A 26,364-nucleotide genomic window follows, 5' to 3' on the forward strand; every position below is an offset into this window, starting at 1 on the left:
TTTGCAAAAATAAAAAGTGGCTTAGTATTTTTATTAATATTTACAAAATACTGTAAATCCATAAATTTGTCCAGCTTGCATGTATCAAGAGTACGAAACCCCCAGTTTCATCAATACTGAATTATAAAAATGTTGTTAACATTACTGAAAAGCACACCTTACCCAGTAATTTTTTCAGCCAATATACGTATCAAATTAAAAAATAAAAGGATTGTATTTTCTTTGTTTCAAGACACAAGGGACCACAAAAACATCCATCTTTTTTTTAGATCCAGGGTAGAATTCTCATAATGAACATTATAATGCAACCATCAAGCACTGTTACTCTCCTCTTGAGTGATTAAAAAAAGATTTAAATACGTGGAAACAGAAACAACTTGTACAGATCATTAGCAATAGGAGATGGGAAATATAATAGTGATCACAATTCATGCAGCTCTGTCACTGCTAGAATAAAACAGTCCTCCTTGAAGATGGTCAGCTTAGCACCTGAACAGAACTGGTAGATAATTTTACTAGAAACATTTAATGACTGCTGCCATTATACTGGGAAAATTATCACTTTTTAATTTCTATGAAATACAAATTTTTCTAACACATTATTTGCTGGCTTTCAGCTAAGACACACACACACACCAGTGCACAACAATCTCCCTCAACAAACAAACCAAAAGCAGGTCTCGATACATTGCTAACAACGTGACATACTATGCAGTTTGGTTTGTTTTGTCTAATCCAGCATACATGGTAATATTATACAGGAATCCTCATAGAAAAGAGGAACAAAATTGAGGTTTCTGCCATGGACAAAAACTTTATAAAAACATAATACAATTAAAATACAAAATATATATATAGTACATGTCAGATTAGTTAGTAGTGGCATTTGAGGTTTCTGGAGACTGAAGAAATTCATAGGGATCATGAACCATGTCTTGCTGCTCTCCAACACTCAGATGAGAGGGGCTTCCTGTAGAACATGGGAAATAAAAGAAAAACTTTTAGAAGTACAGAAAATTAATGGAGAGGTGTTTATGCATATAAACAGCAAGGTTACTTCATATGTCCCTTTCACACTTTTAAAGCAAGACAGACATCTAAATAGCATGTAAAGAGGAGATTTTGAAAGAAAAAAAATAAATTACAAGATTCTTCACTAATTTAGACCTTTTTGGGAAAAGCAGTCATAATTCTACTAATTTGAGCTAAAAAAAAAAAGTATACAAAATTTCATCGAGTATCATCCCACCAACATGTCCTACCTTCACAGAGATCGCAACAAATTGTTAAATTGTATGTTAACCTACTATCCTGTTTTCTCATTGAACTTTATATAGTTGATAACGGAAGGCTATTGTAGAATCCCACCTGTTCTTTGGTGCATACAACCATGTCAAGGAAACATTAATACTCCTTAGTATTTCTAAGAGCATAAAATGCAAGTGCCTATAGGGATTTGCTGGTCAGTATCAATTTACTTCACAATTACTTCAATCATGCCTAATAAAAAAACAAGTAACTACAGTTAGTGCCCTTAATTCCACAGGTCAAAAGCATATCTTCTTAGTTGCCTTTGCCTTACATATTTACAAATTAAAACATAATCCTGTAGTTAACACACTATTTTATCAAAGTAGTTTCATACAAACATTTATGTAAATTAAAATATAAATTTTAACAAGTTTCAATTATAGCAGTAGTACTGCAACTTCTATGACAAAGGTAACTTTACCAAGATGATGTTGGTCTCTTTCAGAGGTATTGGAGAGGGAACTCAAATTGGATGATGGCCGGGATCCCACTCTCTCAGCCTGAGCCTCATGAAGGTCCTGCAGCAGCTTAGTTGTTTCATCCAGATGTAAATGGTTATCGTCATGATCAAGCTCCTTCTTCACTTTCCCTAATGGCCACCAGTTACCAACCAAAACCCATAATCAGCACATGCATATTGACTCATAAATTATCAAGACACTATAAAAAAATTCTAAAATAAACATTACACATGATCTTAATCCTGCATTTTCCGTATCCTGGGCTGCATCAAAAGCAGCATGACCAGCAGGTCGAAGGAGGTGATCCTGCCCCTCTACTCTGCTCTTGTGAGACCTCACCTGGAGTATTGTGTGCAGTTCTGGTGTCCTCAACATAAGAAGGACATGGAACTGTTGGAACAAGTCCAGAGGAGGGCCACGAGGATGATCAGGGGACTGGAGCACCTCCCGTATGAAGACAGGCTGAGAAAGTTGGGGCTGTTCAGCCTGGAGAAGAGAAGGCTGCGTGGGGACCTAATAGCAGCCTTCCAGTATCTGAAGTATGGGGATGCTGGGGAGGAACTCTTCGTCAGGGACTGTAGTGACAGGACAAGGGGTAACGGGTTAAAACTTAAACAGGGGAAGTTTAGATTGGATATAAGGAGGAAATTCTTTCCTGTTAGGGTGGTGAGACACTGGAATCGGTTGCCCAAGGAAGTTGTGAATGCTCCATCCCTGGCAGTGTTCAAGGCCGGGTTAGACAGAGTCTTGGGTGAGATGGTTTAGTGAGAGGTGTCCCTGCCCATGGCAGGGGGGTTGGAACTAGATGATCTTGAGGTCCTTTCCAACCCTAACTATTCTATGATTCTATGATTTTCCTTCACACTTCTAAAAGGCAACAGCTGCAGATCTGTTTTCACTTTCAAGAAATACATGTTAGAAAGCATTTGGTGATACTGGAGACTCAAGGAGAGCACCATGGGAAATGGCTGAAACTGAACTGACTCCTAGTACAGTCTGGCAACTTTCACATTCTGAATTAGAAGTATCTTAAACTATAAGTGATGCTATCTTTTTGTGACGGCATTTTTGAAGACATTTGGCCAGCTTGGCAGACTGCAGAAATGGGAACATTGCTTTGTGTAGTATTTAAAGAAGGATACCTCTCAAAGATGTTTATTTCAAGCAATATCCGAACACTTTCATACAACAGTCTTATTTGAAGCTAAAGTCTTCCTAACGCCTGAAATGTCTTCTGGTTTTTCTTTTGGGATATTCCAAGTGGTAATACGATTGAGCTCCACACACTTACTTACTGCCCATGTTATTTCAAAAACCAGCATATGAAGCAGTAACATTTCTGAAACAAAGCCCCACACCAACACTTAAAATTTATGAACACACAAAACCAAGCAGAACTACGAAAATTGTGAGGTACAAGTACTTTGATTTCTTCAGTGATACAAAAAAGTTAGCCTGGTTAGCACACAGATGTCTCAAAGGAAAAACAGACCAATGTTTCATTGTACCAGCCTTTACCTATGTCTACCTATGTCACCTATAGACTTTTACATATGTCAAATGCAGACTTGTTTCAACTTTTTGTACGCACTTTTATGCTTAGCAAATGCAGCTCTTATTTTGCCTAAATAGTACAACAAAACTACAATTGATGGCTTGTATATTTACTTACCTAATGAACTTAACATAGAAATATCAAGAGACACATCTGAGTATGGTTTCATAGACAGAAAGTCCAAGTCAGAAGTGTTACTGTCTCCAGCAGATTCTCCAACCTATTAAAATACAAGAAACAGAAACACTAGCAATAGTGATAAGCTGTCATAATAAGTTTCAGTGTTTAAGCTACATGCATGAATCCATACTCTCAAAAATGTGCACCACAACACTTGAGTCTGGATCATCCATAACCATCTTGGCTAACCTGCAACTCACAGGCAGCTCACAGATGGCTCCAGGACAGTCCAGTCATATGAATGGCAAGGGATCTGTACAGCCAAGGGATCTTTCATGTCAACATCCAGGACTGTTGAAACCAACATTACGAAGTCCTCTGGAACTCAATTACCTGTTCAACAATTTCCTGTCCCATGTCAGAACTCTGGCAGAGGGAAGTATTATCAGTATCACCATGAGCCACTTCCAGATACTCTTTTTCCCTCACCTTCTCAATGCTATACTGGATTTATTGAAATTTTTAGTATGTGACTAACAAAACCACTAAGGTGGGGCTCCCTGTAAACAGCATCAGCTGGAGCTGGTCTCTCAAGTATTTTTTTAATACATTTGGATAATGAAATACAGCCAGCACATTTTTTTTCCATACTTGTTGCAATACTACTATATAATCAGTGTAAAAATTGTTAAGCTTCAAAACATATTCTAAACAAAATTCTGAGGTTGTCTATTCTAGCAGGAAGACTGAAACATGCAGGTAAATATACAACCAGCTATTATTTTTTAGGAATGTGAAAATGAAATACAGCACTTTCATGAATTAACTTAACCAGTCACCTTCTAGAGAAATACAAACCTTTCCACAAAAAATAAGGAATATTTATAAAACTATAAATTTTATTAGTTGTTATAATGTAATCCGTATGATTTTTATGTGAATTGCCATGGAATACAGCACAAATTTTCTGTTGCCATAAATAATTTGCAAGATAAAACCACTTAAAAAAAGATTGATTAGTAGCTGTGAAAGCAGAAGATATGCATTTTTTACCCCTACTTTCTAACACACATTTTCACTGGATATGGCAAAACTGAGGTTTTAAAAACTTTCATAGCAGGTTGAACCTCAAATATTCATCAGCAGATTAAGTATCTTTCAGATTACTAACTGATCTTTCTGCCTCTGAGATTGCTATGCATGCTGAATTAAACTAGAGAATACGGAACAATAGGACAGAGCCACTAACTGAAATAGACTGAGTGTCAGAGAATCCATTTTAAGTACTGAAAGCTTATTCTAGACAAAAAAGAATGTGTCAATATATTTTTTTTTTTTAACACATAAACCACTTTACCATAATCTGTTTGGAAGAATCTGGACAGGTATTACGCAACTTGTGCTCTTCTTTTATGAGAACTGGCAGAACCTAGAGAACCAAATCATATTTTAGATGTTAGCATTTCATAGCTTATGTTTCCTAAGAATACTCTTAGTTTGTGTAATTTACTGATTTACCATGGTTAGATCCCAGACTACCATGGAACACTATCACTATTTCATGATGTTTGCATGAAACCTTTAAATAAAGCAACAAAAATGACTAGTTCTTCTCTAATGGGTGACCATATACATTCATGTAAGCAATTTAGAGCTAACTAAGACAGCCTCTTTAGGACTAACCTAACAGTCCCTTCTTTATCATGAACTCCACTGTCAATCTTTTCCTGCAGTGTTACACAGAACAGATGCACATTAAATAAAATTTGGAATGTGACTGTCGGAAACCCAGAGAACATCACCTTCTCCACTTCAAATGCCAAGACACTTCTTCCAATAAAAAAAACCAAAATCAACCAAAACACACTGAGTATCAGCATAACTTACTTTAACTTCATCCAGGGGTTTTACTGGGATGTTTCGCCTCTGGAAAGAAAGAAATACTGGTTTATTCAACATAAGGGAGAGACCTCTGTCTTGTACAATTTCAAGTATATTTACATTCAAACTTCCACACAAATTGAGGCTATAGACAGCTAACTTCTTGAAGTATCTGTAATGCAGTTACAATGTAACAGTTACTGTTTTGAAATATATGTTTATGCATTTTAAGTAATCTTTGAGTGTCCTTACACTATTTTTTCCACCCATGAACTTCATATTCAAGTGCAGCATCTTCACTATTACTTACGTAACTTTTGATTCCAAATCAGAAGACTGCAGTTCTTAAGACTGCACTTCAGAGATACTCACTCAAATGTAGCAGCAGAAAGTACTCAAATATAAAACACCATGGCACATCACCACTGAAACACATTTAATTGCACTAAATCTGTACGTATCCACATATGTCACAACTGAACACCATTTCTAAACGTAAATAGCCAATGACCATTTGAAAGGTATTCAGAAATTCGCATTTGGAACTATATTAATAGAAGACGGCGGCAAAAAGGGAAAAGAAAGTTTTATTTTAAAGCTAAATTAAATATTGAACAATGTTCAAAATACTGGTTTTGAATTTTTTTTTTTTTTTTTTTTTTTTAAACTAATCCTTTACATTTCCTCCTGTTTCATATAGAATCTTTTTCCAGTAGGTACTGGAAAAAATACCCATAAAATTTTGAAGGATTCTCTGTATTTTTTGTTCTATTGTCTCTTTTTTCCCCAACCATAATCTCCCCTATTCTCCTTCTAAGTCTGCAGAGATTTAGCATAATCTCATTTCTACCATGTCAGGAAATCTGAGTGCCTTCCATCCTCCCCTTACACCTTCCTTTCTTTATTCCTGAATCATTCAGAATGTCATCACTTTAAACAGCAGACAGCTATTTCAAACTAGAGTGGTTTTCAGGGTGAAGGTAACATGACACAACGTTTTGCAATTTCTGGAAACCTATTTTGTATTGGGAATGCAAACATTTCCACCAGAACTATATATACTTCTGAGAAAAATCTCTTCTCCAATCTTAGTATAAATCTCCTTGGTAAAGTGCTTTCAGAAATAAGTTTTTCCTTCAGACACAATACATGAATTTAAAAGTTAGTACTGTTGAGCAATAGATACCTGTACAGTGATATTAATCTATTCTCCAACATTATATCAACATTCCAAATAACTAATCCTTCCACAAGGAATATTTTGCATTTAAATTAAGAAAAAAAAATCCTTAGCAAAAGCATTGTACTGTAACTCAGAAGCAGATATGTTAAGTCATGACACTGAGTGACAGGGCTTCCCAAACAGCATTCAGTTGGTAGGTCCTTTCTTCCCCTTGCTATATTGCAACCCTCGCATTTTTCTTTCTGCTGTCGCACAGCGAACCACACTAGAGAAATGATCCAGCTAGAGAAAAGAAAATGATTACTTCTCTGCTGATTAATTCGGTTCCTAATTTGGTTCACAAGAGATGAACAGCTAAGCCTGTAATGCTTAAATTGACACTGGATAACAAAGTATATTACAATATTAAAAACCAGAAGTAGATCCATTCTTGCTTTGATGAACTCATGACATTTCTCTGCATCAAGGACGCACCTGCTTTAGCTGATACACAGTTTTGGAATGATCTCCACTAGTGATCTGATCCAGAAGATCATCTACTATTTTCTTGCTGTAATTTCCAGCATCCTTCACAAATTCTTGTAAGCTGGCAGGAACAGAGATACAAGCATTACAGAACATGTTAATTACTTTAATTAAAAAAAAAAAAAAAAAATTTCAACATATAATACAGTTTTCCCTAACTACGCACCTACATTTGCTTTGTTCTTTTGATTTTTTGGGGGGGGGGGGGGGCAGCCATTAAGGCCTTTAAGATAAGGTGCGGGGTCCCACCCCCCCCTTATTTTTTTATGGAAGGAAATGTACATGCAAACTTGGTTTTTACAACTCTGAGCAAGTTTTCACTTGGAACTTTCATTGGTAGTGGATTAAAAAAAGAAACAAAATAACTAAACAAAAAACCCCACAAAGGAAACAAGCAAGTTTGTGGTTCTTTCCCTTTAAGAGGATCAATTTAATGAAAATTGGTATTTTCCTTTTCAAGTAGCCTTAACTGTTTCGAAATGCCTTGAAGTTATCACTGTTTTAAAGTCAGTGAAATCTATTACTTGCATATCTAAGCCTACTTATCATGGTGTTTACAGCAAAACACTGTATTTGTAGCACCTATAATATCCTGCAGTCAAAGATCCTAGTAACAAGATCCGTAACAGCCTTGCAAACAAAACAGGGTAACTTAAAAATGCAAATGAAACAGAAAACCAACTGAACAACCCCCCCCAAGCTGCCAATAAGGAAACGTAAGACAACCCCCTCCTCCCTAAAAATAAACCCCAAACCAACCCCAACCCCAAAACAAACCCCACCAACAAGGTAGCCTCAAGTTTTATAGAGAGTTATTTTTAAAATCAGTTTTAGGGGACAAAAAAAACCCCTAAAACAAAAAAAAAAAAAAAAACACCACAAACAAACAAACAAAAAACCCAAACCCCCAAAAACTCTCAAAAAAACCCCCAACCCAAACAAAAACCAAAACCAAACAAACAAACAAATCAGGATTTGGAGGCTCCTACTTAAGATTTAGGCCCAAATGCTTTTCATAGAATTTCTACAAGAAGTTAGGCCTCATAAAAGGAAGCGCTTACCTCAAGGCGCACTGTATCCCTGTTTCATCACCATATGCTGAGTACAAGAGCTCCATTTCGTCTGATTTCAAATCATGAAATATAGAGTTGTTTTGCATAGAAGGTGCTGTACTAGCGCTTGTAAGAAAGGTTACTAGACAGGTAGAAGAAAGATGACAAATGATTATTACAAGTGTAAAAGATCATGGAGTGGGGGGAATATTTTGTTTTCTGAAACAGAAAGTGCAGTGCATTTTTCCCTCCAACTGAAATCAAGAGCAGCATCACAAGGGCATTTCCAAACTCTAGAATTAGCATGAATATTTTAACCATATAAATAAATGTACTTATACTACTGCAAAATAAAGAACTAAGCCAACCACTTCACTCCCACAAAAAAGATTCATTTTGCTGCCCCCTTTACATTTCTACATTTTGCATGTGCCTACTTCATTGTTGCTTGCCAGTCAGTTTCTGGAAAGCATGAGAAACCATTAAAAATCTCAGTAATATCATCAGTTTGTGAAATCCTTGTCATATGATACAAAAATGCAAATAACCAAAGCGTTTTTTTTAATCTCAAATCTAAGCACATTTGTTCAGGAAAAATTATTTCCTCCAGAGAACATGGAGTACCATTACTGGAAAGCTTTTATTGTGGTTATAACACAAAGACAAAACATTAATCCATAAACTCCTAATTAAGTTACGTTTAATAAGCAAAAAAGACAAACTAATTAAAACTGCATTCTGCCATAAATGGAATAATTATGTATTATAGAAACAACCAAGTGAACTTTCACTTGGAGACAGGCATAATCTGAAATTGTTTTATATCAGGAAATAATGCAAACATTTAATTAACACAAAGTTCAAACATGTTCTTTAGCATTTACCTTTATTTCTTCGTTCATCTTTAAAGCCCAGTGTAGTGAAGCCAGGTAATAATTTGCTTGACAGTGAACTCAGATCCACTGGGTGAGTCTCTTCCTCTAGTAATTTAAAAGAGGATGATTATTTTTAGAAAATCATTTAATGTATAAAGTTTATAGTGAAAATTGAGATTTTGCCATTTCAAAAAGCTGTTGTTACCATAAAGCTTCAATATCTTTCAACATTAAGGATAGGTAGTGTAATTCAAGCTCTCCATTTAAATTTCAAATACATGCTGTAAATATATTTCCATCTCTTATTCACAAGATCTATGACTTGATTATTTCACTTTTAAAGTATACACTAGCATCTGAAATTCTTTTACTTGCTGATTCACAAACATTCAAGATCCAGACATTACGAAGTGATAAAATCAATTTCTTATGTTGACTAAGCTGTAGTTTGTCTATAGAAACCCAGACACCATGTAAAGAACCTTGTTAAGATAATTATCATTATGGCTATTGCAATATTTCTTGCTTCTGAAACTTTGAGACCTGCTTACTTAAAATGGCTCGAATAATTTGGAATATGCTTTTAAGCTCAAAAAAATTCCCAATATCATTTAGGACACTTCCAGTTATTTTAAATCTCACTAGCTGTTATGGAAACCAATGGTAGTTATGATCAATTACTGAACAACAGAAAGCAAGTGTAGCAGTAGAATTTAACTAGGATTTAAAAATTAAAATCGGATTATACTACTTTGTTGTAAATTCAGTTTAACTCATATTAACTATACAACCAAAAAAGATTCTGGAGCACAGAAACATTAAGTTACCAGGACAGTTCTTTACAGCACACAGTGAAAGCTTCCTCTGTTTCCTTTACCATCACTGTCTAAATTTTCAGTGGCATGATTTCAAAGGTATTAAATCACTCCTTTTTTTTTTTTCTTTTCAGAAATAGGTAAGGGCATGGTGGCAGCTAAATATTCACTTCCATTCCAGAAAAATTTACTACCAAATGAAAAGGAATGTAGACAGAGGTTTGTATCCCCCATTCAAAAAAGCAATAGATACGCAACTAGTCGAAAGGGTTCATGCATTCATCAGTGCAACAACAGGTGAGCTGTGAATGAAGTCCAGTCTCAAAAGGTGCAGAGAAGGAGGTGCTAAATCAACATGACACAGCAGCATAAAGACTATGACATTTTCAACATTAAACTTTAAAACTTCTGCATTTTGAGAAAAGCGTAAGACTATAAATTATGTATAGTAGTAACACAAACAAAAACCCATAGAAAAGATCAGGGAACTAAAAAAAAAACCCAATTGAGCAAAACCCAATTAACTTTAAACTGAAATGTAGTTAATAATTTAGATTGTGAAATAAGCAAAAAATTATTCTGAATTTGCATCTGTGCATTGCACATTTACATAGGATTACAGAACTTTCACTCACCTTTTGTCTATTAGATTTTAACATTACCAGGTACCTGAAGAAAAAGCCTGTCTTTCAAGTTCTCTATGAAGTTGTAGCAATATATAACTGCTTATAAATAGGTATTATTTTACCTCCTTACTGTTAGCATGAGTAAAACAGAGCATCTGAGGAGTGACAATTTGAAAGGCAGAGAAACACCTTATATTGGAGATACTAAATATAGCTGTTGTGGAAAATGGTTTGGGGAGTTGGTTTTTGTTTGTTTGTTTGGGTTTTTTTTAAACTCATCTGTACTACACAGGATCTGTGTGTACAGTTAAGACACCAAAATCTGCTAAAACATTAAACATTAGAAATGTCTGCTTGAAAAATTTTGGCATTTACCTTCTGCTTCTGGATCAGATGAATTTACTACATTAAATAATAAAGTTCCATCTCCATTTTTTTTAAGATAACCAATCTGTAAATAGAACCACAAAGATGTTGAAGCAATCATTCAAAACAGTCCGAACCCAAAGAAGGAGGTGTTTACTTCCAGAAAACTACAAAACGCATTTTTAGCCATATTCAGATCCTGCACTCTGGTACCCCTTTTAACACAGAAAATTAAACTACTTATCACTGCCTGGCAAATGCTTCACAGAACAGAAGACTCAGGAGTAACAGTTTGTACGTCACATATACAATTCCTTATTCATCTTCCTAAATCAGATCTAAAGTTTGCATCCAAGACAAAATCAATTCCATTACAGTTAGTACACAGCCAACCTTTCTGACTGCGAAGCCTACAACACACTTTCTTTTTAGAAGCAGATCTGTAAATCCTATCCACAATCTACCTCATTGTTTATTTTTCAAATCTAGACCAAACTGCTCGTTTTCGTATCTCAGCCACAACTTTCTACAATCAGAAGTATTTTTATGAATTTATCCAATTCTTAAACAGGTGACAAACTTTTCAGAGCACATACAAAATGCTAAAAAGACAGCCAGAAACATGAAAGACATTAGAACACAGAGGGGCCTGTAAACTGCCAGAACTGATGCAATGAACTAAGCTGATGTCAGAAACGGACCATACTTAAGGCCAAAGCTAATGATTGCGTATAATAAAAATAGAGGTGACAAATGCTGGAAAGAGAATAAACAAGAACAATACCTTCAAGTGATGGCAAAAGTTCATAATGGGTGAATTCTAAGAACATATCAGTGTTATCTAGATTCAGTGGGATCTGTAGCAGATTGTCTAGCCTAGACAAGAGCTGCACACCTAGAACAATTCTCAAACACTGCAAAACTGACTGTATCATCATGAAAGGCCTCTTCAGTAAAGTCAGCAATTAGCAGAAGACTGGTATTGCTTTAAAGGGTTTTTAACAAGACACTCTTAATTTGGAGGTTTGAAACTGCCTTCAATCCTAGCAAGTCTTCTAATTATCCAAAGAAACAAAAATATACTGAAAAAACTAAACCTTCTGCTGTTGAAGTTTTACTTCCTAATCCAGTTGAGCCTAAGGGCACTGCATAATAAGGGCCATTGTCCAGGAAAAAGACATTTAAGTTTGAAGACAACTGTTACCACTAATGCTTCAATGCAAATGTTTCTTCTGCAACAGTTGTTAAAAAAATAGGTGGAAAACACAGGATGTAGCAACCTCCTGATTATTTTTTTGACTGCAGTGGTCACTGAAGTAAGTGACAAAATGAGAAATGAGGACAAAGAATAAAGACTGCACACAATGCAATGTAAGCAGAGTAAATGCACCTCAGCACAAGCCTGTAGCAAACGCCTGTAGCATTCACTCCAACCCTAGCATGAAGTAGTGAAGGAATACACCATTATCACATAGCTAACAAAAACAGCTCATAAAAGAACATGCTGAGAAAACTGCACTAACAGTATCACTGAGCTTTTCCTTCTAACTCTTGGAACAGTACAAAACCAGACATGGAACAGTAACAATCATATTCAAGATGATGAAATCTGTAGTCAGCACTGTCAAAAACCCCAACAAGGACAAACTACTGCTATCTTCTCCTAGTCACTGAAGGATGTTTGTAGTTTGTATTCACACAAGAACATGCTATAGGTGAGTACAGCTACATGAAACTACAAGAGGTTCTGGACTTCTCATTGAAAACTAATTTAACACTTAAAATTCCTGAATTTCAAACCTTCAAACTATGCCAAAGTTTGCTTTTTCTGAGTTTGCAACAATAAGAAGAGTGTGATGCTATTTAATCACTTTCAATACTAAGGGCTGTAATTAAGGAAGCCAGATTCAAGACTGAGCAACATTTCACTGTTTTCTGCAAGAGAATGTCTAAATATGTTCACTGCACAATATACAACTCAAAATCCTTTTAGGACACCCTAAAATGGGTCTTCAGTGGAAACTAAATGATAGACAATAGAGATACTGGTGCTCCTCACAGAGCATACATCCTAGATGTTACAGGCTTAGAAAATACAATACTAAAGCCTGTTTTCCAAGGTGAAACAAAGCATTCAATAGTCAGACACACAAAATGGAACTGTGAACTTTGTTGTGCAGCAGACCTTGCTGTTGGGTAGATATCGATTGATCCTGTCCCGAGCTTCATCTGCTGCATGTTCCACTAGTGCCAGGACATGTTCTTCAGCAGTGCTATCTGTCAGGCTGCACGCATTTCCCTCAGGTTCAAATATGCAACTAAGAAAAAGAAAGGAGTAGCTGTAGAAATTAAAAGCTAAAACAAAACAAAGGGCTGAATTTTGAACAATCCATCCCGCCCCTCTCCCAGTGCCAGTCTACTTTAGAATTTAAGTGGAATTATATTATGAAACTGAAGTATTGCAGCAGAAGCTGAGAACTACCAAACTATGGAACTTCAAAAATTTTGATTCTGTACCTTGAAGAAAATAAAGGAAGCATTACAAAACAGATTTGGAATAAAACTGCATTAATACAAAGCAAATGCTGTGTGCGCCCTTAGTCTCCCACATGCACAAATACACTATTTTCATAACTTCCAACTAGAAAGATGCAGAAAAGAAATTATGTAATGAGGGAACGGATACTGTGTACTCTAACCTGAGGGGAAGAAAAAAAAAAGGGGGGGGGGGGCAAAAAAAAAAAAAAAAGCTGCATTTTGAGGATTTTATCAGTTAGTTGCTTATAGAAGTAGGACACTGCTCCCAGTCCAGCAGGGAGTCCTTTAATTCCTATGTTTGTTAATACTGGCAATTAGTATTCCTACTCAATTTCAACCGCACCATTTCTTCTCATTGAAATGACAGAAATTAACATTTATGTTTCAGTAGATCCCTTTTCATTAAAACACCCAAATAATAAAAATGTAACAAATAAGCATACCTAAGATGGAACAGGACATATCTTAGCTATTATATAAATATCAGAGAAAGGTAGCATTGTAAGGGAAAGTGTGAAGATATCATAGGATGGCAGTCTTCAGTATATTATATATTTAAAATAAACTTTGTACATCAAAATTTTTCAGGGTATTATATGGACATTAGACACTAGGGCCAAACACCTTAGGTACTGGGTAGAGCATCTCCTCACACCAAATCCATTTCTCTCTCCTGGGTTATCTTCTTCCATTTGCTTAGCTAAGAATTTCTCTCTGTATAGATATTCAGATCTGATACACAAGGAAGTTTTGCTATTAAAGACAATAAAAAGATCACAGGATCATACCATTATGAGACAAATGTGTTATACGATTTGTTTCATTGAAACTTTAAGAAAACGTGTACACAACAGGAAACTCCTCAACAACTGGCACTTTCTATCACACTCAACAGCATACTTAAACAAGATTTGTGAAATAATTTTCAGAAGATTGCAACATCCTGGACAAAATTAAAAAAAACTACTTAGGATGTCCAAGTGATCAAGTCACCTCTTCAAACCACAGTATATAGGTCTAAACTGCTTTAGCACTTTGCAGACATTGACTTCAGCTGTTTTTCCATTTTTAACTGGGAAATAGGAAGACAAAAATATCTGATATTAGGTTCAATTCTCCCCTCCCAAAGCTCTTATTCATCAAAAAGAATATCCTACTGATGCCAAAACACGAGTGCTTAAAAGCTCATGTCAATTATCAAATGTTTAAGAAGCCTGAAGAATATGTGATCAGGTAATTTAAGACATTACTTGCTCTGCCACAGTTTTATTTTAATAAAATTCCAGTTGATATGATGCCCTACCATTTAAATTCAGCATCTATCCTAGGAAGTCTATGGAAGAACATCGAACATGATGTTCTTCCAAATCACAGCTTTTGCTAAAATCTCAAAAATAGAAAAACAAATCCTTTAAATTAGATTTTAGCTGTAAAAAATACAACTCTGTGACACGGGGATGCCTATTAGCTGGAAGATAGCTATTGCATTAACATACAAAGAAGCTTAATAAGATTTCATTTGGAACATATAATCTGCTCTAAAAACAACCTCCTGTACCTCTATATCCTGTAAAAAAAAAAAAAAAAAGAAATTAAATAAAACATTTTACTGGTTGGGAGCCACTATGACCTCCCAGAAAGATCCTGATTTTGCTACAGTCCATCATTTTAGGGAAAAAAAAAAGGGGGGGGGGGGGGGGGCGGGGAGAAGGGAAGAGGGACATGATATAAAAATCCAGAAGGAATTTATGGCTATGTTCAAAAAAGAACATTTCAAACCTTTATGAAAAGAAACTACTCATTTAATATAAAGAAAGATGAAAATATCCGTATCTGTATTTATCTCTCTCTCTCTCTCTCTCTCTCTATATATATATATCTCAACTGTGTTTAAAAGAATATCTAGTCATTCTTTGAATTGTTTGTTTCAAGTTGGGAATCACTGTATTAAAATACAATAAAATTGCCCATTTATCCTATGGGCCACAAAGAGAAAGGCTGAAAGTAATTTATTTTCCCTCAATTCTTTGCTGCTGTCTAGTATTACAAAAGCTGAAACAAGCCAGTAAGCATGCCCATTAAAACCTTTACCTAATAACTTCTTTATTTTGCTTTTTGGATTTCTTGGTAGTCTCTGCTTGTACAGGAACAACTTCAGGGACAGGTTCCTCAACTGCTGTATCTTCATCACCCAAAAGAGCTGCCTGCTGAGAAAAATCCATGTCCTGCATAAACGACATGCTGCGCTTCAAAGCTAACAGCCGTTCCTAGAATCAGAAAGGACAGAGCGGCAGGGACTTAACCTTTCCCTCATAGCCAAGATGCTATGATAATGGGATGGGATGGGAATGGCCATGGCCTTATTTTGTTCTTAATGCCTCGTTTCCAATGGCGATGCAACATGATTTGGTCATGGTAGCATGGCATCAGAATTTCTGCAGCCCAACTATCAAGAGAGAAACAAAAACAAAAAAAAACTGCATATGCAAAGACAACTGCCTATTTTACACAAAACTTACCATAACTGCAATACATGCACAGACACACACACACACAGACACACACACACACACAGAGTGCAGCTCATCAAAATAACTTCATTTTACAAGCCAACAACTGTATTTGAGTAAAAAGCATTTGCATGTACACATCTGTAAACCCCCCTGAAACCTCCCCTGCACCCACCATCTTCAAAAAAGGTTTCTGTTTATACAGAAATATAAATGAGATCCTGGTTTTAAAATTTCAGCCAGAAACAGTATTTAACACTTGAGGTTTATATACATGGATACTAATCGCTTCCACTGGTGCAGATAAAGTTGAGAAATATGCGCGTGGTTATAACAAGAATGCTATCAAGTCCTTTAAATACAGCAACCCTAACAGGCACTGCTATAATTTATCACAGACAGATGAAATAACATTAATCTTTGTAATTAATCGATCTTTTTAAGTATAGCAAAAAACCTGCACAGAGTTTCTGTTTTTTTGTTTTTAATAGGTCTCTTACTTTGCTCATCATCTTAAAGCCTGTATGCAGTATCTTCTTGGCTAGTTTGTAGTAAACAGTATCTGGTCTGTTGTAAGTCATTGCATTATCACACATCAGTTTAAAATCTGCCTGTAAAACACAAAACAAAAGAACTGTTAAAATTTCAAACTCCTTTTGTAAAGGAAGATACTATTCATCATGGCAGGTCTGTGAAGAACAAAATAATATTTCAGCAGAAGGCTCATGGATTAAACACAAGCCAAAAGGTAACATAAAATTGCAAAAGTTTGAGCCCTTTTTGCTTCTTCAAGTTTTGTTTGGAATTAGCTTTTTGGTTTCAAAAAACGAATACTTTACTTTTCCCTGAATGACAAATGTAACATTTCTTCCTTACACAAATGGACAGTGGAGAAATTCATAAAAGGGCTGAGGCACCAAGGTAAGTACATTTTCGGTAGTTTTGCCATCTTCTGAATCATACAAAGATATCAGAAAGATACAAAGTATCTTACATAAAATCTTAGTTCTATTAATTTGACCACTTTTTCAGTCACTTGCACTAAAACAAAAACAACAAAAAAAGAAAACTTCAAAGCATAATAACACCCAAGCCTGATTTTGCCTTCTCCTTTGAACGGTTATCCATCACATAATGTCAAGTAATTTTTACTGATGCAAGGTCCCAAAACAAAAGTACAACACACTCCACTGTAAACAGAACCAAACAATTTGGGTGCTTTTTTTTCTAGTCACATGTCACTCATCTGTAAAGCATAGAAAAAATTATTAGTAGCTCTATGAAACACTGAATTAAAAAGACATTATTATACACCTCTGAAAAATTCTGAAGTTGGCAAATCAACAACCAAGAATCACATAGTGGTCTTTCCAGGCAGTTCACAAACGGGATCCTAACAAATTCAACTAGTGACTGATTTAAGAATATACTTTTCTCTCTTAATTTTTCAATATTTAAACAATGATTGTTAAAGCAATCAGTTTTTGTTCATTCTGTAGACAAATGCAATTCCTTTTTTTTGCGCAGTTGTCCATTATATTTGCAAATGAATGGATTATGTGCAAAAGTGTATGCAAACAGGATTATATGCTTTTTGGTAAGTTAACTCACTCAGTTTTCAGACCAGTGAATAGATTTGCTGAGACAGAGATATTTTAAGGTTACTATTGTGGTTGGACATCGACATATTTCTGCAGACATTTTCTGGCACCCAACATTAACAAAAAATAACCTTGCCATACTGCACTTACGACTAGATTCTGTAAAAAAACACCCCAAAATTGGTTTATTTCCTGTTTCCACACAGAGATGTCAGAGCAGTGCTTTCCCAATCATTTAGTAGTTGTCATCAAGCCCAAACTAAGCAAGTAGGTGAACATGGTTTAAATTGGCAGTCTCTGACTTTTTATGACATTTAAGCCATCTGCCTTTGCTTAATGAGACCATCACAAAACCAGAAATTTAGAAGGTGAAATGCAGGAGGGAACTATGAACCCAACAGCCCACATGAGCTATAAATCTAGTGGTGGCTTATGAAATGCTGCAGAAAAAGACAGTCTTTTGCATGCCCAACTTTGAAGCAGAACACTTTTTGGCAGCAAAACTGATGAGTTCTCTGCAGCAATTTCCCCTCTTCTAAATACAGCAAATGGCTCTTGTGGATCCTACTCTGAGACAGATTATTTATTGGTTTGTGACTAGGCTCAGCTAGTTACAACACATGTATTATAAACGAAAGATAATCCTTCTAGCAGGCTTCATTTTAGAGGTTAAAACCCCATAAATTTAATTTCTGTATTATATGGAATTACAAAGGCAAAAGCATAATTAGGTATACATATATCTCTTTGTCACTGTAGGGCAGACTTCTATCAACCATTTCATTGCTCCTCAGAGTACCAGCAGAAATCAAGTCCTTCAAAAGGAATAGAACTTGTCAGTCTAAACAAGACTGTGATTTCCACTTTTTAGGTTGCTATCTCCCCAGTATCAATATTGCAACCATATCTGTAACTAGAGCCACAGAGCTCCCATTCACAATTCCTTTTTAAGCTGATGAATAAGGCAATCCAAAACGCCATTAGAATTTAGAGACCTGAAGGCACTGATAGTGGCAATGCTATTACGAATCTTTCTTTACTATTTCCTATAAATCCCTATACTTTTTTGAAAAATAAAGCATACATAACAAAACAGAATAATCAGAGCACCCACAGGAAATATAAGCCATTATTTGCTCACCTCGCTGGACCTTTCAAAAGAAGTAATATCCCTGATAAGCAAGCCAATGCTCTCTGCCAAGTCTATTGCTATATCAACACCACTCTAGAAAGCAGTAGCAGTGAAGGCAGCAAACGGAACTCCATGAATCAGTTACAAACCCCTCCTTTCCTTCCAGCAGCTTGCAATACCATCAGAGATTTCTTACTGCACTGTCTGTAAAACCACAGTGCATCTGATAAAGCTTTACAGGAATAGCAATACACAAAATAGCCAAGGAAAGTTGCCAGTAAACCTGCCAGGTAAGTTTCTGCCAAAAGACCATTTCAAATAAAGTTAGAAGAAAACAGGGTGGTTAAAGATATAAAAAATAAGTAGTTATTATTGACACAAAATGTTCAGTATATCCAGTTTTCCTGCAGACAAGTCAAACTTGACATTTAATCACTCTACGCAGGTCTAAATGAAAAAAAAATTAAAAACCAAACCAAATAAACAACAAAACTGAACCAAAACCCTATCCTCATTCCAAAAACAGTAAACACCAAAACAAAGAGCTCCAGTTTCTTTAATGAATTCTATAGAACCTGGGAGCATGTCCTTGATTTTTGCAGTGATTTGTAGTAGACTGTATCAGATTCTCAAAAATACAGAGCTTCCTCAGTGAAAAATAAAGCACAAACCCCATTCTAGCACACACAATTATTTTTATAAAGTGCTCAGCTCTAAAAAAACTGACATTAAAATAAAGAATGTAAGAAAGGCTGCTACAGCTAAAAAGAATCTTAAGTTTCTTACCAAGGAGCTCTGAAACAACTCTCTATGAATTTACCTTGAATTCAGTGACTGATTTGTATTCATTTGCTGCAATTTTTTCCTTCATTGTACCAAAATCCATGGGGTGCTTTATTATCATAGAATATCCAGGAGCAATGGCATCCGTGACTGGAAAAGCAAAAAACCCATGAGGATCTTTCCTAAAAATAAAAACAATACATTTCGATTTAGATCAGCAAAATAAATTGTCATAGTTTTTATACTGCATTAATGGTACAAAAAGAACAGTACTACTTTAAAAAAAACACAACAAAAAAACAAAAAAAACTGACAACAACCCTTCCCCCCCACCAGAAAAAAAAAAAAACAAAAAAAAAAAACCAACCTTACACACTAAAAGCACTCTTATAAAACAGAGGCATATTTGAAAATTTTCCTGATACAGGAAAAAAATTTACACATATGGAGACTTTTTTTGAATTTGACTCAGCTAGTTCTTGAATTGTTTCTTGCAAGCTCTCTGGGTCTCAAATGGGTCTGTTGTCTTCACTGAGTAATAAACTCTTTGATTCTTCTTGTTCATGAGGTCCTCTAAAAATAACTACTGTGTTTCATATTTTCAAATTAGTATATTTTCAGCTAATTTTAAAATAATTTTTTGCTATATAATAAAAAATTGTTATATTTTTTTGAAACATGAACATGGGTTAATGTTTTATGGCAAGCAATAAAATAAAAGGCCTCTCCAGCTTCATTAAGTAAGCAGGTATACACTTGCTTTGATATCTGACAGAGGACACAAATAACAAAATTTCCTAAGGAGAGTTCTATCTTTTAAACTATTAAAATTCATAACTGTTTTTAAATTCCTAAAGTAAGCCATTAATATTCAATAAATTTATAATGGCAACATATTGTCTGCCCAAAACACTTCCCTGCAAAAACTAAAATTGCATACATGGTTATAATTTTCCTCAACTAATCTTTAAAACCTGCCAGGTTTGATATGACTGCAAAATTACCAAACATATTACAGCCAGTCTGTAGACACTATTTTCAAACAGAAAACCAGGATAAGAAGTCATAACGTAACAGATATAATTATGCATTAGACATCAGTGCCACAGCTGTAGATACGAAACGCTTAATACCTTTGAAGCTGGCGAAGGAAGTGTTCCAGTAATTGCTGGATTGGTGTGCTCTCGTTTTCAGCTGCAGTTTGAGACAGAAACACAGAAAAGTGCAATGAAACAGAACACAAGTATATGCATTTATTTAAAAATATAAATACCAGAGAGAAAATCTTAACTACAAATACAGCTTGTACTGATCTGAAGATCAATGAGACATGGATTTCAAAGCAGAAATACATCAGATTTCTAAGCATGCAGTAACTATTTCTTCTCCTTTACTACCTACTGAGTTTAAATCTCAGTAAAAACTAGCACACATTAAATCAGATGCTAAGTCTAGCAGTTGTAAGAAAATGTATTAAGGTGAAAGTACGGTGTTCTGTATTTTAGCAGGAAAAAAAAAAAAAAGGAACGTAAAACATGGTTGCTCAAATACTGCAGTTGGGAAATTCACATTCTTACAGCATGTTATCTACGCAATTTTAATGGTTTCTTTATCATAACACCTATGCAATTAGCTTTTCTGAATCTTTTCAGTCAAAAAGAAGAGTGACAGACCGCTGGCAAGAGAAATACTGATTACCATTTCACTTTCATACAGATCAAAGAGTAAACACTACAAGTTAATTACCTATTCCATGAACATACTTTAGAGAGACTGGCTTTAATGTGAAGTTTGAAAAAACAAAGCAGCAGCATGGTAAAATCTAGAATAGAAACTCCAGCTTTTCTCATGCTAACGGAAAGATACTTGCCTTCTTAACCAGAACAGGTAGGGTAATTTATATGCTTTTTGAATGGAATTTTCCAAGCAGGTGAAAACAGAAGCCTTGTGAATACAGAGATCAGTTTTTAGTTTGTCAAGCTCCAGACTTCTTGGAGACATAAAGGTTTGATCAGAATATTTCAGTTACCCCTATTAGGTCACCTTGACAGCTGATGGACACCATTCCTCAGTCTAATGTGCAGATGTAAAAAAAAAAAAATTTCTTCAGTAAATTACCTGACCAGTCAATGGGCAGTGTCTAAACACAAGACTTACAACATTCCTAAAGACACAGACTTTTGCTACTAAGTTGCTTTTCCAGGAAAAAGGAAGACCCAGAGAACTACAGGCTGGACAGTCTCACCTTGGTGCCTGGCAAGATCATGGAACAGATCTTCCTGGAAACTATGCTAAGGGACATGAACAGTAAGAGGGTGATTGGTGACAGCCAACATGGCTTCACTAGGGGCAAATCGTGCCTGACAAATTTGGTGGCCTTCTATGATAGGGTCACAGCATTGGTGAATAAAGAAAGAGCGACTGATGTCATCTAACATGGATCTGTGCAGGGCATGTGACACTGTCCCACATGACATGCTTGTCTCTAAGTTGGAGAGGCATGGATTTGATGGATGTACCACTCAGTGGATAAGGAACTGGCCAGATGGTCCCACTCAAGGAGTTGTGGTCAATGGCTCAGTGTCCAAATGGAACCAGTGAAGGGTGGTGTACCGCAGGGGCTGGTATTGTGACCAGTGCTGTTTTAACATCTTTGCTGGCAACATGGACAGCAAGTTCGAGGACAACACAGTTGTGTGGTGCAGCAGACATGCTGGAGGGAAGGGATGCCATCCAGAGGGACCTGGACAGGCTAAGAAGGTGGGCCCCCTGCAAACCTCACAAAGTCCAACAAGGCCAAGGGTAAGGTCCTGCACATGGGTTGAAGCAATTCCAAGCATAAATAAAGGCGCAGTGGAGACTGGATTGAGAGCAGCCTTGAGGAGAAAGACCTGGGGGGTTCATTGACAATAAGCTCACCAAGACCTGTCAGTGAGCACTTGCAGCCCAGAAACTAACCGTGTCCTAGGCTGCTGGGATTCCCCCCTCTACTCCACTCTGGTGAAACCCTACTTGGAATAACGCATTCAGCTCTGGGGCCCCTAGCACAAGAAGAACATGGACCTGCTCAAGTGAATCCAGCACTTCTCCTATGGAGACAAGCTGAGAGAGTTGGGCTTGTTCAGCCTGGAGAAGAAAAGTCTCTGGGGAGACTTTGGAGCAGATTCCAGTGCCTAAAGGGGGCTGACAAGAAATCTGGGTAAGGCCTTTTGGCGAGGGCAGGTAGTGACAAGACAAGGAGAATTGGCTTTAAGCTGACCAGGAGGAGATTTAGATTAGATATAGGAAAAAATTATTCACTGTAAGGGTGGTAAGACACAGCAGAAGATGTGGCTGAAGGAACTGTTCAATGCCAGCTTGGATGGGGCTTTGAGCAACCTGGTCGAGCAGAAGCTATTCCTGCTCATGGCAAGGGGGTTAGAACTGGATGATCTTTAAGGGCCTTTCCAACCTAAGCCATTCTATGATTTTATGAAAGTTTGGTTTCAGACATTCTGACCATTGTTCTGTAAGTGCTGAGGAAATGTTATGGAGAAGAAATTAAGGGGACACTACACACAATAGTACTTGTATACTAGCTTTATTCTGCCAAGCAGCAGAAGCCAGTGGCAAGTTTAGTTACATGAAAATAAACCAACTAAAACCCAGAAGCACCAAGAGGAATATTGACTTTTCAGATAGCTGAAAGCTCTTAATGTTGAAAAAAAAAAAAAGGGGGGGAGGCTCTAGATTTTTGCAGATCCACATGGACATTTTACATTTTTGAATCTTTGACAAAAGCTATGCTGTACATGCTTTTAAAAACACACAAGATGATTTAATTTTTCTCGCTGCTCACCTGGCTGAGTTCTGCATGCTCTGACAGGACGATCTGGAGGAGGTTCAACCTCCACTTTTTTCCCAGGATCAAAGTCATCAGTTTCTCCTTCAGTGTCACACTGCTCTTTCTCCCTTTTCCTCTTTTTCTCTTCCTAGCATAGCAGGAAGAAGACAGATTTTAGAAGAATGTACTTGGAATGTACAATCCTGCACACCAAAAGGTAAGAGAGTGATTTTTTCATTTGGAACACTCATTCTATATCTGAACCATAATATGGCTTAAATAAGAGTGTATACATTTTCACTGTCACTTTTTCAACTTTCTTCTCCAATGAAAATTAATTCTGTTCACCTTTTGCTACATATTTAATATATTATTGTTCTATCATTTGTTACTGTTCTTTTACTAAAAAAATGTCAAACTCTGAATCTATTTATATGTAAAATACATGTATTTCTATGTAAAATTGCATGATGATAAGCTACGGCAGAGGGTAAAGGAAGTATAATTTACTATTCACTAAAGACCAGTCTGTAGCTCTGCTATGATCAGTGAGTGTATTTTGGTTGTCTCGTGCATTAAATGGGAATCAATAAAAGTACATGATGATTCAGGAAGCCTGCAAAATAACCGTAAGAAATCCTCTGTAACAGTGGTAGCAATTAATGATCTCTTCCTGAACTTCAAAGCAAACGCATGCCTGAGTCATTCTCATAATCTTACATGTCATTATTCATGCTCACACAGAAAAGCATACTTCTATTAACCATGCTTAGACTACAGTTTTGTTACTTACCTATCCGTTAGTTTCTTTTGCATGCACTAATAATGAAATTCTGGGAGAAAAAAAAAAATACCAAACTTGCCCCCTCCACCCCAATTTAGCAAAGGCAAAACAATTAATTTGATGTTGCAAGATCTTGCATTTAAGCCAGTTGTTTTGCTACATTTCAAGTGCCATACTCTTAGCTGAAACACCTGAAAAATGTTTGTAGAAAAAATTTTGCACTATCTACCCTGCATTCAAGAACTTCTGAATGATCCAACAGAGTTATACCACTTTCAAGTAGTTCAAGCCTAACAAATCTATTCAAAATGACAGTTTATCCATACACATATACAAAGTCGTGCCAAAGAACTATCTTACAAGACGAAGAAAACTACAGGACTGAAGATAATTAAAAAAGCAGATATGTCAGAGAATCATTAGTACACAGAAGAAATACTATTAATATGAAATTGTACAGGTAACTGTACCACCAACACTGCCTTGCTGATTTAAATTTCTACTCCTAGAGGTTCAACACAGACAACAAAAAGGTGACCACACCAGTTGCTACTAAGAAAGCCACAAAGCCTAGTATTCAGGTTATTCTAAACAAGAGCCAACAAAACTATTGTACCACAGTAATAGACAAGATCAGATTTCAGAAAGCTGTTTTAAGTAAACATATCAATTCCAATGTTCAATAATTTGGTATATTTCAGAAACAGAAATGCAACGTAGATTTATTTGAAAAACTGAAAATACCCTCCTCGAAGGGTAGCAAAACATGTTTCTGACCTGGCTGCAACCAAGAAGTATTCATACCTACAGACAAAGCAAACGAATAAAAAAACCAAGTAGTTATAAGAAAAAAGCTTTTACTTCATTCAAGAAATCATCACAGGAACCTCTTGTCCAAATAGGAGAAATATACCAACACACACCCAGAGGTTTTCTACATCTGCCAAGAATAAGTTTCTTGCAACAGTGAATCAAATGGTACTCTGTGCCAGATTTTAGATCTGATAAGCAAGCATGAAGAAGAGCTGCAAGTCTGAATTCTAAAAATCACAGCTTACCTTTCTCTTTCTTCTTTCCTCATCATCTAGATGCTTTTCTTTTTCCTTCTCAGACTTCTTTTTCTTTTTTTTCTTCTTTTCTTTATGCCGTTCTCGCTCATGATCTGATCGGTCATCATAGTAACTAGAATCATGCCCTGACCCAGAAAGTTCAGTCACTTCACTTCCTCCAACTTTAAGAACCAGCTTTAAGGGTTTTTCCAAAGGCTTATCCACATAATCTAAATGAAGAAAAAGTAAAACATTTCATAAGTGCACAGAGAAATGACAGCACAAAGTAATTACTGATGCTTCCTCTAGAAATGTTCTTTACAATAATTTGTTGAAGGCTGAAAACATATGCAATGCATTTGGAGAGAAAAATGATACTTAAGACTAATAAATCCAAGTTAAGAAACAGTTGCTCATATCTTACATCATGATTTTCCACAAACTGGGAACACATAAGGAACTAACCCATTGGCTTTCCCAGAAAACATCTCAAGATCCTCATCAGAGTAAGGTGAAACCAAGCATCACTCAACTACTGCAGCAACCGGAATCCATCAAGAGCCATACGAACCACGAAGGCGCCCGGTCTCAAAACCCACCACACCAGCGCCCCATCGCTCACTCTGCAATCCCTGTGCCCCTCCCGAGCCACCTTCCCGTGGACACAGCAACAAGCTACCTCCTTCAGACCACCACCCACTTCACTTCTCACCCCCGGTCTGCCAGGAGCCCCACAACACGCCATTTCCTTTCACTGCCGCCCCGTGCGACCGCCCGACTTCCCCAAATCCCCGACTACGGGCCAGCATCAGCGGCCTGGCCCCCCGCCCTTCACGTACTCAGACAAGACCATTACCCTCCCGACACTCCAGTGCAATCCAGCCAAAGAAGGGATGCTGGGTCCTGCCGACAGCAGACACGTCCCTGAATATAAAGACAGACCTCTCCCCCGCCACCACCTCAGTACAGCTCCCGGTTCTTACCGCTGTACGCGGTGGCAGAAGCGGAACGCCATTCCGCTTTCTCTGCTTTGTGTTTCTTGTGCTTCTTTCCCATGGCCGAACCGCCCCCTCTAGGAACGGCCTCCTCCCAGCCCCGCACCGGAAGCGGTCAGGGCAAAAGAACTCCTTCCGCCTGCTGCGGAGGAAGATCCAGGTCATGGGGGAGGGCCGGGCTGCCCCTCGTCAGCCCGCCTTTTACGAACGGGCGGCAGCAGTGTGCTGGTTCCTCAGGTTCTCTTCGATCTTGACGGGCCTTTTTTTCCGCTCTCTGCACTGCGGAGCCGCAGTCCTCTCAGCAGGCAGGGTGCTGAGGAAACAGAGGAGCTGCTCAGTCCCTCCGCTTCCCGGTCGGACCTGATTTTTCCAGTTGCAC

The 26,364-nt window shown here is 36.8% G+C and overlaps 1 protein-coding gene across 8 annotated transcripts; it reads right to left on the bottom strand.

Moving 5' to 3' along the window:
• Positions 1–26,133, bottom strand: BRD9 (bromodomain containing 9). Of its 8 annotated transcripts, none has more exons than XM_065667147.1 (18): positions 25,974–26,133; positions 25,000–25,220; positions 23,173–23,305; positions 20,468–20,528; positions 19,372–19,516; positions 16,319–16,429; positions 15,400–15,512; positions 13,933–14,061; positions 12,956–13,088; positions 10,780–10,855; positions 8,973–9,068; positions 8,098–8,230; positions 6,986–7,097; positions 5,335–5,373; positions 4,805–4,876; positions 3,445–3,547; positions 1,733–1,900; positions 1–970 (listed from the first exon to the last, which is right to left on the bottom strand). In XM_065667147.1, the coding sequence occupies exons 1-18, from the start codon at positions 26,044–26,046 to the stop codon at positions 870–872; spliced, it is 2,019 nt and encodes a 672-aa protein (XP_065523219.1). In that variant the 5' UTR covers positions 26,047–26,133; the 3' UTR covers positions 1–869. The 8 variants fall into 8 exon arrangements, with proteins under 8 accessions (XP_065523219.1, XP_065523217.1, XP_065523216.1 ...); XM_065667145.1 differs by having other exon boundaries at positions 13,933–14,040; positions 15,400–15,575; XM_065667144.1 differs by having other exon boundaries at positions 15,400–15,575.
• Between the last annotated feature and the right edge of the window lie 231 nt (positions 26,134–26,364).

Source organism: Lathamus discolor, chromosome 2 (genome assembly GCF_037157495.1).
Source record: "Lathamus discolor isolate bLatDis1 chromosome 2, bLatDis1.hap1, whole genome shotgun sequence".
Taxonomy (NCBI): Eukaryota; Metazoa; Chordata; class Aves; order Psittaciformes; family Psittacidae; genus Lathamus; species Lathamus discolor.

What these genes read in the sequence shown, in the direction of transcription:
- BRD9 (XM_065667144.1), bottom strand. Translation starts at nt 26,046, where the DNA reads ATGGGAAAGAAGCACAAGAAACACAAAGCAGAGAAAGCGGAATGGCGT. An exon ending in TTCCTTCGCCAGCTTCAAAG is followed by an intron (nt 19,517 to 20,467) that starts GTATTAAGCGTT and finishes TTTTATTTTTAG; the next exon opens with GAAAGATCCTCATGGGTTTT. An exon ending in TGCTCTACCCAGTACCTAAG is followed by an intron (nt 13,089 to 13,932) that starts GTGTTTGGCCCT and finishes TCTTTTTCTTAG; the next exon opens with TTGCATATTTGAACCTGAGG.